This window comes from Cetorhinus maximus, chromosome 12 (assembly GCF_964194155.1).
Source record: "Cetorhinus maximus chromosome 12, sCetMax3.hap1.1, whole genome shotgun sequence".
Taxonomy (NCBI): domain Eukaryota; kingdom Metazoa; phylum Chordata; class Chondrichthyes; order Lamniformes; family Cetorhinidae; genus Cetorhinus; species Cetorhinus maximus.
This window is the reverse complement of record NC_135890.1, coordinates 13,332,217-13,350,025: the sequence shown is the minus strand read 5'-3', so window position 1 is coordinate 13,350,025 and position 17,809 is coordinate 13,332,217. Positions and strand designations below refer to the sequence as shown.

The 17,809-nt window shown below is 39.2% G+C and overlaps 1 protein-coding gene across 4 annotated transcripts in view; it reads right to left on the bottom strand.

Annotated features, from left to right (window-relative positions):
- mkln1 (muskelin 1, intracellular mediator containing kelch motifs) overlaps positions 1–17,809 on the bottom strand; it is a 153,336-nt gene that overhangs the window by 86,291 nt on the left and 49,236 nt on the right. For 3 of the 4 annotated variants that reach the window (XM_078553040.1, XM_078553041.1, XM_078553043.1), the window contains exons 5-7: positions 16,812–16,921; positions 8,102–8,294; positions 4,040–4,117 (exon numbers count right to left, since the gene is read on the bottom strand). In XM_078553040.1, the coding sequence (XP_078409166.1) occupies positions 4,040–4,117; positions 8,102–8,294; positions 16,812–16,921 (381 nt within the window). Of the gene's footprint in view, positions 1–4,039; positions 4,118–8,101; positions 8,298–16,811; positions 16,922–17,809 lie in introns of those variants that run through there. The other variant, XM_078553044.1, reaches the window with a different exon arrangement.

Sequence of the window (17,809 nt, the reverse complement as noted above, 5' to 3'; positions counted from 1 at the left end):
ATCAACCTCTGTAGGCCAAACACTGCATTTTTCATCAAGACATGAAAATGTTTCCTGAGAGGCCAAGCACACACCAAGCTAAATTGCTATGAAGGGGTATCCGATTATAATTCTAAAGCTCTCAACACTGGTTAACAAGTGAACCTATGAAAGCAATTCACATTGCAAGTCATCTAACTAGGGTGGCAGAAAGGGATTTAAATTAAATATTTGGGGTGAAGGATCAAGGGTGGGAAGATGTGATGAATTAAATAGAGAAGACAAGGCAAGCGAGCAAGATAGGAATAAGTGAAATGATGATCAGTGCATGGCAGGAAGGGACAGAGTATATAAACTTAACAGTGTGCCAGCCGATAACAATAGAGGATACAACAATAGTAAAAAGACAGAACTGAAGGCTCTGAATCAGAATGCACGTAGCAACACAGATGAATTGACAGCACAAACAGAAATAAATATGTACGGTCTGATAGCCATTATAGAGACATAACTGCAGGATGACAAAGACTGGGACCTGAATATTCAAGGGTACATGACGCTTCAAAATGACAGGAAGCAAGGAAAAACTGGGGGGGTAGCTCTGTTAACTAAGAATGACACTGGTACAATAGACAGAGATAACCTTAAGTTCTCAAGATCAAGATGTAGAATCAGTTTGAGTAGAGTTGAGAAATGGTAGAGGTAAGAAGTCACTTGTAGGAGTGGTTTATAGGCCCCCACATTGTAGTATCCACATTGTAGGACAGGTTATACAGGAAGAAATAAATGGGGACTTGTGAGAAAGATACGGTATTATTCATGGGTGATTTTAGTATGTATATAGGTTGGGCAACTCAGATTGGCAAAGGTAGCCTGGACGATGAGTTCATAGTTTCTTTTCGGCAAAGTTTCTGCAGCACATTTAGCACCAACCAGAGGGCAGGCTATACTAGATCTGTTCATGTGTAATGAGACCGAATTAACTAATTACCTCATAGTGAAGGCGCCCCCTAGGTAGCAATGATCATAATATAATTGAATTTCACGTTCAGTTTGAGGGAAAGAGGAGTGGACCTAAGACTAATGTTTTAAACTCAAATATGGGCAATTATGAGGACAAGAAGACAGAGCTGGCTAAAGTGAACCGGGAAATTAGGTTAAGGGATAGGTCAGTAGAGATGCAGTGGCAAATAGTTAAGGAAATTTTTCAGAATACTCACAAAAGATGCATTCCAGTGAGAAACAAAGACCCTAGGAGAAGGACGCACCATCCGTGGCTAACTTAGGAAATTAAAGATGATATCAAATTGAAAGAAAAAGTGTATAATTCCACAAAGATGAGTGGCAAGTCAGAGATTGAAAACAGAATGTAAATAACAGCAAAGGATGACTTAAAAGATGAATAAGGAGGGGGAAATTAGAGCACAAAAGAAAGCTAGCTAGAAATATAAAAACAGATGTTAAGAGTTTCCAGGTACTTAAAAAGAAAAAAAAGTAGAGTGAGCGTTGGTCTTCTAGAGTGAGAATGAGGAACTAATAATGGAAAGTAAGAAAATGGCAGATGAATTGATCAAATATTTTGCATCTGTCGTCAATGTAGAGGATACAAATAATATCCCAGAAATAATTGTGAATAAGGAGGTGAAAGGGAGCAAGGAACGCAAAACAATTATAATCACCAGGGAAAGGGTACTGAGAAAATAATTAGAACGAAAAGCTGACAAGTCCCCAGGTCCAGGTCCTGATGGACTTCATCCTAGAGTCTTTAAAGAAGTGCCTGCTGAGATAGTGGATGCATTGGTTTTAATTTTCCAAAATTCCCTAGATTCTGGAAAGGTCCCATCAGATTGGAAAATAGTGAATGTGACTCCTCTATATTCAAGCTTGGAAGGAGACAGAAAGCAGGAAACTACAGGCCAGTTAGCTTAACATTTGTCATAAGAAAATTGTTGGAATCTATCATCAAGGAGGCTATAGTGAGGCACTTAGAAAATCTCAATGCAATCAGGCAGAGTCAACATGGTTTTGTGAAAGGGAAATCATGTTTAACTAGTTTATTGGAGCTCTTTGAGAAGGTAACAAGCAACATGGATAAAGGGGAAACTGTGGATGTGCTGTGCTTAGATTTACAGACGCCATTTGACAAGGTGCCACATCAAAAGGTTACTATGCAAAATAAGAGTTCACAGTGCAGGTGGTAACATATTGGCATGGATCGAGGATTGGTTAGATAACAGGAAACAGAGTAGGCATAAATGGGTCTTTTTCAGGTTGGCAGGATATGACAGATGGAGTGCCACAGGGATCAGTGTTGGGGCCTCAGCTATTTACAATTTACATCCATGACTTTCATGAAGGGACCAAATGTATAGTTGCTAAATTTGCTGATGACAAAAAGATAGGTATCAAAGTAAGTTGTGAAGAGGACACAAGGAGTGTGCTAAGGGACATAGTTAGGTTAAGTGAGTGAGCAGATTGAGTATGTAGGAAAATGTGAACTTGTCCACTTTGGCAGGAAGAATAGAAAAGCAGCATGTTATTTAAATTGAGAGAGATTGCAGAACTCTGAGATACAGAGTGATCTGGGTGCCCTGGTACATGAATCACAAAGCGCTGGTATGCATGCACAGCAAGTGATTAGTAAGGCGACTGGGGTGTTGTTGTTTATTGCAAGGGGAATAGAATATAAAAGTATGGTTGCTTTGCTACAGTTATACAGAGCGCTGGTGAGACCACACCTATAGTACTGTGTGCAGTTTTGGTCTCATTATTTAAGAAAGGGTACAAGTGCATTAGAAGCTGCTCAGAGAAGGTTCATTTGACTGGTACCTGGGATGGGGGAGGGGGGCTATCTTATGAGGAAAGTTTGGACAGATTGGGCCTGTATTCACTGGAGTTTAGAAGAATGAGAGCTGGTCTTATGGAAACATATAAAGATCTTGAGGGGACTGGGCAGGGTGGATGCTGAAAAGATGTCCATCATCCAAAAGGATGATGGAGAAGACGACATTTTTTCTCTGAGGGTCCTGAGTCTTTGGGCTCTTCCCGGAGAGCGGTATAGGCAGGCTCATTGAATATTTTTATGGCAGAGGTAGATGGACTCCCTTGTTAGTCAAAAATGTAAGTTCATCAGGGGTAGGCGGAATGTGGAGTTGAAGCCACAATCAGATCAGCCATGATCTTATTGAATGGCGGAGCAGACTCGAGGGGTCAAATGGACTACTCCTGCTCCTAATTCGTACGTTCATAAATTATGGAGTGAAGCACAAGTTTTCATTTAATATAATGCTGTTTGGGAGTAGTTATCTCTACTGGGGGGCTTAGATTAAAGACATGTCTCCCTATGCCAATGAGTGTTAAAGATCCGATGGTGATATTTCAACTGGAGTGGGACGTCAATGTTCTTCTTTCTGCCAATGTCACCAAAAATAGCTGCACTGGTCATTCGTTTTCTTGCTCTGAGGTCTCACTGTGCAACATAGCTACTGCATTTGCCTACCCAGTCACTGCACTTAAAAGCAGCTCATTATGTGCCATTCACTTTAAGGGACTTGTGAAATATGTGAGCAGGCATATGATTTGTAAACACGTCTTTTGGTTTTGCAGCAGAGCAGTATTTGCACTTCAGCCGAGTTTCCATAACAATGTCATTCATACATCATTGCTTGCTTCACCTAGAAACACACCCTTTGTACACAAGTGGCAAGTTAACCAAAGGTCATTTGCAATGCAGGGTTCTTGGACATGAACTGGACCTGGTCCCACAGCTCACAGAAATGCTGCGAGATTAATTTCTTGGGACCTGTGCCCTTCTTACAGCTACTTCTATCTTCACTCTCTTAACTTGCAAACAAAACATCTGATGAACAGTCTAGTTCAAGTCAAAATAGTACGATTCACCTATAGCTTCCCTTTCAGTTCAGCAATTATATTCTATAAAATTTCATTAAATGTGACTCATTCAAATTATTGAGGGAAAAACTTCAATTTTCAAATTAACTGAATTCATCTTGCCAAAACAATCCATAAAATCCATGTACATTTCTGCAGTATTCCCTACCTTTGCTACTTTGAGGAATGATCTGAGTCCACCTGGGCTTGTATTCTTGTTGACTGATGTACTGATTAAACAAACCGTCTGAAATAAAAAGAAGACATGTTTTTGGATATTACTCCACAGTTACAAAACAAATATTGCTTTCTTGGTTTGATATTTTTGACATATCCTTTTCGTACTTCTGTCTCCTTTATTTGCACTGGGACATGAATTACCTGGTCAAAACACCAAGCTTATATTTAGGAAAAACACTCAGATGTCACTAAATTCTTTTCACAAGTGGCATATGTGGAATGTAACATTTCATTTGGGATATCAGATCACAAGTTCGTAAAAATGTATCCTTCCTGATTTTACAAAGCTTATTTATCACAAGAAAAAAATGTTAAAATCACGTAAGCAAAGAAAAAAATTAAATAGTCACTTAGCAGTACAGAACGTAAGTATTGCTGCAAAAAGAGACAAGTCTAAGCTTTTCGTCTTGCACTCATCAGAACACTTGGCAAGAATACCAATATAAGTATATAATATACCAACAAAACAATTTTGTTGCGTCTGTTTCAAGTAAACAAAACATGTGAGTCATTCGCTGACTCATTCCTCAGGGCAATGCCTTGACCAATCAGGGTCAAGCTACCTGGGTTAAATTTAAAACAATGCTTGGTAGTTAGCTGTCAGTCACAATCACTGGTGCATTCTCCATGGCAATGCCACTTGCCAACCAATCAGCGCGCTCTTCATATACAGTATAAATTGTTGTTTTCCCCTTATATTGGTATCCTTGCAAAGTGTTCTGATGAGTGCAAGATGAAAAGCTTAGATTTTTTTTTGTTTTGGTGAGAAAAGAGATAAGTTAAATATTCAAAAGTAGAGGTGGTAAGAGCAGTAAGATGGGTTTATAACTTAATTGATTAGAAGCCTGAAAACACCAACTGAGTTTAATAATAAATGACTAACACTGGGAACTCAAGCAGCCGATTTAGAAACAAAAACAGAAAATGCTGGAAAAAACTCAGCAGGTCTAGCAGCATCTGTGGAGGGAGAAACAGAGTTAGCGTTTCGAGTCCGTATGACCCCTTAGGTTTTCTATCCCCATCCCTAATCTATCAGTTGCAAAAACTGCTTTTGCTGGCTGGTCTAAACTCTGCTTTCAGGTTTCCAAAACAAATCCTCAAAAATGCACCTTTCAGGCAGAACTGCTCCATCAATACAACATGAAATGAAAAACAACATCACTGCAACTCTGAAAAACATTCTGCATTTAAACTCAATCTAGAGGATTCCATGGCTCTATTTCTGGTCTGGGCTTGGTGTGGTGGGTGACGGGGGGGGCGGCGGTGCCAGTTAATTTGTGCAAATGGTCAATACCATACTTGAATGGAAGAACTTGGTCAACAGAAACCCTGCCTGATACAATAAAATTATTTATTTCTCACTGCTGAACGAGGAAACCAATAGACTGATGCAGGAATACATGTAACATGAGTTATTTGGCACTCTGCTACTAACAGCAGGTCTTAAAGAACTGTTCCACATTTCCTTGGGTTTCAGCAATGTTTCCATTGCATCAGGAACAGGTTGCCAAAACAGTATCAACTTAGTTTCATTGCCCTAACTGCAAAATATTCACTTGCCCAAAATCACTGCTTTGGTTGCAATACGTGGCAACTGAAGTTTAAAATTAAATTATGGATGATTTTTTTTAAATTACGAATTTCATAAAGGTTTTAGCCCAACATGCCAACACAGCACCACTTTCATTGAATCAAACCAGGCTACTGGATTTGTGACTGACTAATCAAATGATTAGGTTGTCAAATGCTTCAGTGGGTATCTCAGTCATGACCAATTGAGTGCTTAAAATTACTGACATTTAAGGCAACACTAATAACACCTCTCACAATTCTTCTGCCATGAGCCAAAGGAAGAACAACCAAAGCTGCAAGGAAATGGAACACATTGGCAGGCCTCCTTCAGTGCTTTATCCTTTGATAATTCTACACATCATTTCAGACATCCAGTCAACAAGCATCTGGTTAGCCAATGCATCGCAAACATCTATCCACTGTACCCCATTTCATATAACAATCCCTATTGCACCTATCTGAAATTGCTCCCTCAAAAATACCAGGGCTTAAAGGTTTCATGTGCAACCACATGTTGCACTTCCCGGTGTTCAGAAGCTTGAGGACTGATCTGATCTCGATGTCCAAAACGATAGAGATTTGATCGGGTAAAAAGAGATGCTACTTCCTCTGGTGGCAGAATGCAGAATGGGTAGGGGATGGGAAAACAAGCTTAAAATTTGAGACGAGCCATTCTACAGTGAAATCAGGAAGCATTTATTCACACAAAGTGTACAGTAAAGGTGGAACACTCTTCCCCAAAAAGGCTGTGAATTGAAATTTCAACTGGTCAATTTGAAATTTTCAAGACAGAGATCAAGGAATATGAATCAACAGCCAATAAATGGGGCTGGGACAAAAATCAGCGAAGATCTAACAGAACGGTGAAATAGGCTCAAGGGGTTGAATGGCCTACTTTTGTTCTTGCATTCCCACCAATCTTTGTCTAGTCACAGTGAAATTTCCAATTCTGTGCCAATTTGTTGGAGGTTAAAAGCTGTGTGCCGTTCCCACTGGAAATTGCAGAAAAACTATGATCTCGTCATGTCCACCTCACTTCACAAAGGGCTTCTCTTTGGTGTCCCTTCACTGTGCCAAAAAGAGGATGATAAAAGCTTGAAATTCCATTTGAATGAAATTCTCTCCAAATGGTGAATAAAAAAGTGCTGCGAAAGAGCTGCACTATTGGAGACATTGTCACAACAGATCAGACATGGACCTCGGCCTGTTCCTGTGTGATCATCAGAAATTGTATGACAATTCAAAGATGAGCATGAAGTTCTTCCTATGTTCTGGTCAGTATTCCCTCAACTACAGCAACGACAACAAAAAAAAATCAAAAATTGCATTGCTGTTTGTAGGAATTAATGTGAGCAAAAGAGCTGCCATGTACATCTATCAAACAGCAACTGGGTTTTGAAATAACTTCCTATATTTAAATCTGTAATGAGTGACTAAATATGTGCTAAACTAATTAGCCTTTTCCCTTTTGTGCTTGATGATATGGTGCAATCTTGGTCATAGTTCTGAAATACTTAAATTCCTTAATATAGCTGACAACTATTTGATGTAGCCATGGTCCTTACTGAACAAAAGTCCAGAATCAAAGTTCAGTTACAGGGTTCACAGCTCACAATAAGACAACGGCCAGAGTATCGAAACAGAACTACAAGTAAATACTCAGAAAAAACATTAGGATCAAGCGAGGCAAATCAATCCCAGTGATGGCCCTCAAATTTAAAAATATGTTCTTGGATATTTCTGAGAGACTTCTGAAAGAATAAAAATTCAGGCCTTTTAAATTGAACTGATCATCATCAAATGTATGGGGAGGTGCTAATGTCATACCGAAGCAGTTTTTCATCCATGCTTAGGAGCATCTAGGATGAGACACGGGCACTCGATCAAAGTTCATGCCTCCAATATCTTAACTCTCCCATTGCAACATATTACTAAACTTTGAATGTCAATTTTAATTCAATTTATCTGAGCAAACATGTTCTTCCAAGCTGTTTCTAAGACGGCCAGGCTCACATAAGTTAAGGTTTCAATTGGTCCAACTCACCTCACTTCAGTTCAGGTAGGGAAGGAAATCTGAAGGAAAGCACAGCCAATTAGATAGACTTCACCACGTTCACCAAATATATACAGCCATTCATTAGCCACCCACCTTTACCTCCTATGTACAAATGGAACTCCATGCAAAACATTTGAGCTTTGCAATGTCCATCATATATCATGCATTCTATGAGGAAACAGGTAACACTGCTTCAAGCAAAAACTCAGTCATCTGTGGACATTGGTCATTCTTACCCACTTTACACTGAACATATTTGAATGAAGAAAGTGCAAGAACTGTTCTGGAAAAAATTACAAATTGATTGATGGCTCTATTTGCTTTGTTCGGATGGTAAAGCATTAAGACAATGGGCACACTCACCATTGACAGCCTTTTCAATCAGTCCTTCACAAGCATCAAAGTCACCTTTAAGAACCAACTTGTCGTGCAGTTCAGTTAACATTGGATGTTCCAATGCAATCTTAGTTTTCTTCTGCAGTGACTCAAAGGCCTCAGTGTAGTTGTGCTGGCGAAAGTGTTTCAGGCATAGCCTAATGGCTTCTTGTTCACGGTACTACTGGAACATAAGGAAACAGTAAAAAAACATTTTTGTGATGAAGTTTTGGTCTCCACACTTACATCACAATCTGCCACATCCAACAACAAAGAAGATTAATTTGTCTCATTGGAACGGAAATCAGTCTGCCTGTTAGAACCTTGGAGAGAAATGTGCAAGGCAGGCAACATCCAGCTCATTTAACAGCGCTTTATTGTCACAGTCCTTAGTCACACTATTATATGGCTAGATATTGGAGAAGAGTAAACTCAATCATAAGAGCTATGACTTCTGCTTGCAAAACGGACTACAGACACAGAATCCAAGAGAACATCTTGAGAAGATCTGGAATTTTTAATAGCTACATGAATGCAAAATAAAGATGCGTTATAAAAAAACTTAATTAATGCTGACAACTAAAATTTTTTAAAAGTTCTGATAAATATCCAATAGTAACCCACAACCCAATGCCTAGTTTCTGCTGGCAATTTAATGTCTAGAAGCACCTGCCCGAACCTGCCTGGACTGCACTGAGCGGGCAATGCACAGCAGGTGGACAGTCAGTGACAGCTCAACCCAGCCCAGCCTCCTGGCATCACTCAGGCCTGAAGGAAGCAGGGTATTATTAATTTTATATAATATAATTAATATCATCTAATTGAAGGTTGGACAACTGTTGCATCTAGACTCATGGTCCTGGGGGCTGTGGAAATTATTTTTGTTTCTTAAACCTGTATCACAGTAGTATCATGACGACATGCAAACCCACAGGCAGAAGGTGTGTATGATGCACATTGTTTGGTATGCTAACACATGAACAGTGCAATCAGGCAAAGTGCTCTAATATAATAGCTATTGATTTAGCTTTATATTACAGCAATGTTAGGTTTTAGTCTTTGAATGCTAGAGAAATATGGCTTTTAAATTGTAATATCTGAAAAATCATTTCAGGTGCATAGCAATTCTAAGATGGTGACCACTGAAGTTTTGAACCGCAACTGACTCTTGTAGCACACGCAGATTAATATGAAGTATCCATCTACTGAATTGGAGATGTGCCATTGCATACTGGATTCCAAGTTTCAGGGAGCTGTAATCAATGATCGGAGTGCATGGACACATTTAGTGAAAACATCCAGAGTTTAGAATCAAACTAATACTAAATGGCACAGGACCAAAGATTTATAGGGAGGAGTTTCACTTGATGTAATAACATCTACATCAGAAGAGAAATTTTTATCCGGTAACTTAATGGGAAGATACACTGATCTACATTCCAACAGAAAAAGCTTGTAAGAGAATCAGTTTATGAACTCAAGTTATAGATAAGTTGTGGGTTTTAATTAGTTTCTGCATATCAGGAGTTCTTAACTTTTAATGTAACTATGCAACGCACTAACACTTGAATTGTCACAGAGTGGGGAAGAGAGAAAAGAAAATGGTTAACTATTAAGGATCCATCAAACTGATCAACGTGCAAGCTAAGCTCAGAACTGTAACCTGTTTCGAGTCCCAAACATCTGCTATGGTTATAATTGTTATATTTTAAGTGCATGTACTACATACTTAAGTACAGGTCGAGTACCCTTCACCTAAAACCCTTGGGGCCCAACTGCGTTTCGGTAGTCAGATATTTTTGGGTTTTGGATATGATACGCCTACCGAATATATAGTAAGCCTAAGCCTACTTAAAATAGTCTAAGCCAAGGCTTAGCTGCAATCTACATTTTATAAAGGTCAGGTCCGGTCGGCAAGGTTCGTGTCAGCTCACGTTAGGGTCCATTTTTAAAAAACGTTCAGTTTTTGGACGTACGGATAAAGCATACTCAACCTGTACTATAAACATAATAAATCTATGTAAAAGCAAAATACTGTGGATGATGGAAATCTGAAACAAAAACAAAAGTGCTGGAAAAACTCAACGGGTCTGACAGCATCTGTGGAGAGAGAAACAGAGTTAACGTTTCGAGTCCGTATGACAAGAATGGCACAAAATGATATCCAAACTCAATGGTTCAAGAAGCTTATTGGTTGTGGAATTGATACTGACAGTTCTCTGATGAAGTAATCAAGAGGGTTTGTGAGGGTAGTCCAAACAAACATCAACCGCACTGCCGAAAAGTATTTGACAAATTACCACACAGCAGGCTTGTTATCAAAGTGAAAGCCCATGAGATGAAAGGGACAGTGGCAGTGTGGATGCAAAATTGGCTAAGGGGCAGAAAGCAGAGAGTGGCAGTGAATAGTTGTTTTCCAAACTAAAGGGAGGTATACCATGGAGTTCCCCAGGAGTCCCAGATGTATAGTAGTGTTCCCTGGTGCTCCTTTTGATGCACATCAATGGCTTGGACTTGGGTTTTACAGGGTATAATTACAAAGGCTGCAGATAACATGAAACTCAGAAATGTAATAAACCCTAAAGGAGGAGAGTAACAGACCAGCAATACAGAAAATGCAAAAATGGGTGGACACGTGGCAGAGTAAACTTAAGATTGAACTGTGAAATGATATACTTTTGCTGGAAGAACAAGGAGGCAATATAAACTAAATAGTATAATTTTAAAGGGAATGCAGGGGCATAGACTTTGGGGGAAGGGAATGGGGGGGTGGATGTATACAAATATTTGAAGTTAACAAGACCAGTTGAGAAGGCGGCGAAAAAAAAATATGGGTTCCTTGTTTTAATTTAATTTATAGAGAAAGAGGGTGAAAAACAAGAAAGATATGCTAAATTTTTGGAAAACATTTGTTGAGCCTAAGGTGGAGTATTATGTTCAATTCTGGGTACAACATTTTAGAAAGGACATTAGAAAGGTGTAGAAGAGATTTACTAGAATATTATCGGGGATGAGAGACTAGTGTGGCGAGAGGCTAGAGAAACTGTGCATGTGCTTCTCAGTGCAGAGGAGTTTAAGAGGAGATTTTATTGAGGTGTTCAAAATCATAAAAATTTTGATAGAGTAAATAAAAACTGTTTCCAATGGCAAACAGGTCAGTAACTAGAGGACACATTTTGGCAAATGCAGAAATGAGAGAGAGGTACAACAACTATAATTAAACAGGTTTCATAATTATAGGGAGGTGGACAAATAATTGCGCCCAGCTACTAGGAACCTTCTTTTGGAGTTAAATTCAACTCCCACTCAAACTAGGCCTTTAAAATTACAAAAAAAAAATCCGCTCTCTGCAAACAATTAGAATGCTGAATGCTGAATGCTTCCCCTGCTCTGAGATACTGTTGAATGCTCTCAGCTGAAACGCACTTGATGCTAGGCTCAGCTCGCACCAACATTTTCTGCATTCATAACCTTATAACATAGATTCTAAAATCATGGGAACAGATTGCGAGATGGCACGTTAGCAAAAGGGACATGCTTTGGAAATTGATACTTTTATGCTGCTCATACCTTAGTGATTAGTAACTATTAGATAAGAGGAAGCAGAAATATTCAGCACAATGGTGGTGCATTTCCAAAGTTCATAAAATGAGAAGATCATTTAAAAACAAGACTGTAAAGGGAAATCCTGAATCATGGAGGGGTGCAGGTTGGTGCCCGGGCCCATTTAGTTCACCATTTGAGGTCCTTTAAGCAAACAAATATCAAGCAGAGATAGTGGCACCTCCTATCAATCAATTCTTTGGCACCCTTTAGAAGAAATGCAGAGCAGGTTTGTCCAACTAGGCCACAATCCAGCCCACCGTGCCTCTCCATCTGTCCCGCAGAGCCAGTGTTCAAAATACAGCTAAGTGAAGTAGAAGGTGCGTGAAGTGGAAGACCCATGAGACAGACTGCCTGCCAGTGGGGTGGGGGGTGCCAAAGCGGCGATTGCAGCAACAGCGGGACTCAGGGAAGCTGGGGTGTTAGACAGGGTGAGGAGCAAGACGTCTGTCCCGAACCCCTCCTCGCCATTTTAATCTCCAAACCACCCAGGCCCAGCAGGCGAGAATGCGAGAGACAGCGAGCAAGCGCAGGGGAGCGCATGAGTGAGTGAGTGCCTGGCTCACTCCCAGTCTCAGGGTTCTCACTCACCCTCACCCCCAAACACCAACACATAATCACACCCACTCACACAATATGTGAGGGTGAATGGCACCCAAGACTAGGAGTGAGTCTGATACACACACCCTCTCACACTCTAATGGTCATCTTCATTAAATGCTTGTTTTTTGAATTATCAATTTATTGCTTTGACATTGTTTTCTTTGCTCAGCAGGTTTACCTTCCCTTCATATCAACATTTTTTTTTAATTCACATTTAATATTGTGCCAAACCTTATGTGATGCTCAAAAAACAAGAAGGAAAATATACATCTATATCATCCTAGCTACTTTATAATTTTTTTTAAACGGACAAAGGGTTTACACTGACTGAAGCCTGACTAGCTACGACTCACATAAAAGGAATTTCTAGCCTTCAGAAAAATAGCAGGGACCTCATTATCTCTAAAGAGATAACTGTCCCCTGTGATGGCAGAAATCAAATTCCAAGGAAATGCACAAAGACTTTTTACATTTCTAAGGCAGAGCTCTGGCCAATGCAGATGGTACCTCTGTGAGGACAAAGGACCCTGAAATCTCTGTTCAACTTATTAAAGGATGGTCAGCACTATTGGAAAAAGTGGATTACCCCGCACCAGCTTCAGCCTGCTAACCTCGCTGAAGAAATGTACCATTGGAGTTTTGATTCTGGACTCACATGAAACAACAATTTTTATTTTGTCTGCAGTCATTGCCCTGTATCTTTTTCTTTCCCTATCCCTCTTTTATTGTGTGAAAGTACCGGGGTTACCTAGTGCCACCCCCTCCTGCATTTTGAATGTGTGTAAAATAAACTAACCTTCTGATTCTACCCTATCTTGAGTTTGCTGTGGGATTAGAGGATTGGATTCACTCCAAAATTGAGGAGCTGGGGAAAATGCGTCACCACTTATAAAAGGGAAACTCAAAAAGCACCTCTCTGTTCACGGACAGGTGCTCAGTGGGGAAAATAAGGGCTGTTTAACTTAAGCCCCCTCCTGTCTGTAACACTTATCTTTCCAAAATTTGGTCATCGGCCCCTTGAGTGAGAAAAAACTGAAATGCGAAAAGGTTGGACAAGCCTAATGTAGAGGAGCTGATAAATCCATTGCGTTGAATCTAGGCAATAAGTAGTTATGACTAACCCGAATATTTTCAGGTTTCTATTCAATAACAGTTGACAAAATTAGATTTTGAAACTAGTTGCAAAGCTATTACTTCAAGTTAATTCCTTGACTGAAGTGAAATCGAGTGCCAAAAATTGCTGTTGCAGAAACCATTACATAATGGATTACAAAACCCAACCCTTTACATGTTTAAGCCTTTGAGGTGCTCCAAAACAATACAAGTAATTACTGCAAACTCAACATTTAGTAGCCATGCGGTGACATTTCAATTACTCCTTCCGAGATTAGAATACCGAGAAAACATATTAAGCATCATGAATTCAGCTACTTTCGGTTTAAAACTTTCCCAATTTCACAAAATTTGCAATTATCAAGTTCTTTTCACCAATCTTAATTTATTCAGGGGAAAAAAAAACATTGCTTATTAGCACAGGCCCTCTGAAAATATGTTAATGTAATGACTACAGAATTGAGCAGCTAAAACAAAGATTGACCAATGTACATGGAAACTTTCCTAACAGCAGGTAGCAGTTGACTAAGACAAGCATTAATTGGTTAGAATCACAGAATGGTTACAGCACAGAAGGAGGCCAATTAGCCCATCATGTTCATGCTGGGTCTCTGCAGGAGCAATACACCTGGTACCACTCCCCTGCCTTTTCCCCATAGCCGTGTACATTTTTCCTATTCAGCTAATGATCCAATTTCTGTTTGAATGCCTCAGCTGAACCTGCCTCTCACCACCACACTCTCAAGCAATGTATTCCAGATCCTAAACACTCACTCAACCCTTTCACCAACTTTCTGCCTATCTACTCTGTCCAGACCCATGATTTTGAATGCCTTTATCAAATCTCCTCTCAACCTTCTCTTCTCCAAGAAAACAGTCCCAGCTTCTCCAATCTACTTACGCAACTGAAGTTGCTTATTCCTGGAGCCATTCCCATTATCTTTTCTGCAACCTCTCTAATGCTGTCACATCTTTACTAATGCTCAGAACTGGTCGCAATACTCCAGTTGAGGCCAAACCAGTGTTTTATACAATTTTAACTTAACTTCCTTCCTTTTGTACTCTATGTGCCTTTTTATAAAGTCCAAGATGCCAAATGCTTTATTAACCATTCTCTCAACCTGTCTCGCCGCCTTAAGATTATTTGTGCACATATATCCCCTGGTCCCTCTACCCCTGCACCCCTTTTTAGAATTGTACCCCTTGTTTTATATTGTCCCCCTGCGTTCTTTCTACCAAATTTAATCACTTCGCACTTTCTGCATTAAATTTCACCTGCCATATGTCCACCCATTCCACCAATCTGTATCTCCTTTTGAAATTCTACACTATCCTCACGGTTCACAATACTTACGATTTTCATGTTGTCTGCAAATTCTGAAATTGTGCCCTATGCACCAAGGTCTAGGTCTTTAATATCAGAAAAGGCTGGGGTCCTAACACTGACCCCTGTGGAACTCCAAACTAAACCTTCCTCCAGTCTGAAACACAACTGTTTACCACTGCTCACTGTTTCCCGTCATTCAGCCAATTTGTATCCATGTTGCTCCAGTCCCTTTTATTCCATGAGCTCTAACTCTACTCAGAAGTTTGTTGTGCACCACATCACCTTTTGAAAGTCCACATATACATCAATGGCATTACCCTCATCAACTCTCACTGTTGTCTCATTAAAAAACATCAACCAAGTTAGATATACATGATTTGCCCATAACAAACTTGTGCTGGCTTTTGTTAATTAACCTGCATTTGCCCAAGTGACTATTCATTTTGTCCCAAATTATCATTTCTAAAAGCTTCCCAATCACTGATGCTGTGGTTGCTGGTTGTAATAAAAGTAAACTCAAGAATGTTTTAATATATTTGCTGTATATATTTCAAACCTGCTTTCAGCCACAAATACCATACAGTTCTGACCTTGCTAAAGTTATATTGTAAAGGTCTTTGATCAAATTGTCAGTCAACCATTACCTAAAACCTAAAAACTTTGTTGCAAATATCTAGTTCATGGTTCATGTGGTTTTAGAAATTAAAGTTTAACTGGTAAAAAAAAAGGGGTAAATACAATTAAAGCGGCTTGGAGTCTATTACACTTAAAAGGTTAGGGTCATGCTGCTTTAAGAGGTTAACAGCTAGAAAGGTAAGATCATAAAACAACAGGTGGGCTTATCTAGTTGGAGAACAGAAAGATGTGGTTGGAGAACAGAAAGGTGTGATGTCTACACAGCTTGCAAAGAAGTGCAGTCCAGAGAGATTTTTTGTGGGGGACTTACAGGTAAATTAATTTAAACCTTTCAATAAAACCCATTTGCTTAATCTGATCGGAAAAAAAAAACTGTAAATGAGGGATTATTAACAAAGGTCATTTTAGAATAGCCCAAAGTGGGCTACATTGCCATGGAAATAGGTGTAGCTTAGGAGGGCTCTCTAGTTTCAATTTATCTTGGTGTTTGCTCAGAGAGGCCTTTAGTTGCAGTTTGGACCTTGTGTGATTTATAGCTCACTGAAAGGAGTTAGCCAAAATAAATGACAGTTAGACAGACCTGCGCTGTAAGAAGAGTAAAACACTAACTTCATCATTGACCACATGGAAGGTGGCTGAGGCTTAATCTCAGTTTGAATCTTGAGAGTAGCAGAAGTTGGAAGATTGCCTAGTTTGAAGCTAGTAGGAGAATCTACAGTACATCTCACAGTGCCTTGTTGTAAAGTAACCAACCAGCAGATTATCTTTGAAGTATTGTAAAGCAACCGAACAAGGAATGAGGCCTCCACAGTCAAGAAGGGGAAAATGAAACTTATACCAATGAGAATAGCTGGAGCTGAGGAAAATTCTCCAGAGGGCTGTGGCATACTTATGGGTGGTCCCTACAGAAGTGAATAACTTCATGGCTGATGCATCTTTTAAGAGAATTCTTGGGCAAAGTAGGAACCAAACCTGAGTGCATAATACATATCGTTACAAACCAAATTGTTAAGTTAATAGTACTTGTTTTGTTGAAATCTTTTACATACAATGAAGTATTTTTTTGTTTAAAAAAAGTCAAATGCTGTGGCGTAGTTCTACTGGTTAAAGCGAGATATTCAGATTTATTTTTAAATGTTCGCAACACTTTGTATTTAAAAAAACTTGGAGCTTCAGAGCCAGTTCCTCTCAGTTCAGTCATACCACTTAATTTCTTAGCAGCTCAGATGCAGGTTTCACTGACAATCACAAGTACATTTAAATTGCATCAAACTTTTCTAAATGTGTGCTCTCAGCTAAGGTGGCCCTCGATACTCTTGCTTCCTCTATATAATATACATGCAGCAACAAAAGTGAGATTTTAAATTCAGTACAAGTGAAAAAAAAGACTTAGATTAAATACACTACAGTACCTACCATGCTGTACCAGTTAAGGCACGGTTGCACAATATCTGGCTCATCTATCCCATGCAGTTCAACGTACCAGATGCTGAAGTTAAAGCTAGGACCCCAGGACATTAAGGGAACTATAAAGAAAACAGTGGAAAAAAGTTTCAAAACTATTTTTGGATTTGCCTAAAGTAGTTTCACATAATCTCAAAATGAGCAAAACCCATTCTTGCACATCACTCATCATTCAATAACTACCTGCACATGTGCTTTGTATAGACTTTTGAATAGATTAAAAAAGCAGATCGTCAAAATATAGTTGGCTGTTAAATTGAAGTGGTAATAAACATGGGATTAAACAGAGATAAACAGAGAAAAAAAGTAGAGAGAGAAAACAAACCGGTTTATTCATTACTGCAAAGCTTCCTATAGAACAAAGAGAAAGGATTAAAGATCGATCATTGCAGAAAAAAAAATGGCAGCACATCCTTCATTTGCATACTAAAAATGGGCCTAAGAAGGTTTCCTACCATCTCCAGATGGGCACTGTACAGGCTAGCATTAATGAGGAGCTTTGCATAAATCAGTATTTTGCTTCCACTGAATGCGGATCACATCTAGCTTTGAAGTAGTTCAGGTTTTTATGTTCCAAGGCTTGTTCTCTTCAAATAAGGCACTGCGCTAACTTAACGCTTTAATCTAGCTCCACAATATATTATTTACAGCACATGCTCTTCAAGGCTAAGAAGATTAATTAATTGAAACCATTTGTCAAGCACAAGATTTTGTGATCATTAATGACTGACCAAGATTATCTATATAAATAGGCTGTGACAAACATACACAACTAGATTATATTACCCATTGAGGGTTAACAACACAATAAAACTTTTTTAAATTTGTAGATTAAAATTACAATGAGCAATAGCAATAACAGGCTATAAAATATTGATGCCTGGTGCATTTGCAAGATGCATTTTAGGGATCTATTCCAATAACCCATTTAAGTTTTGGACAGTAACAAA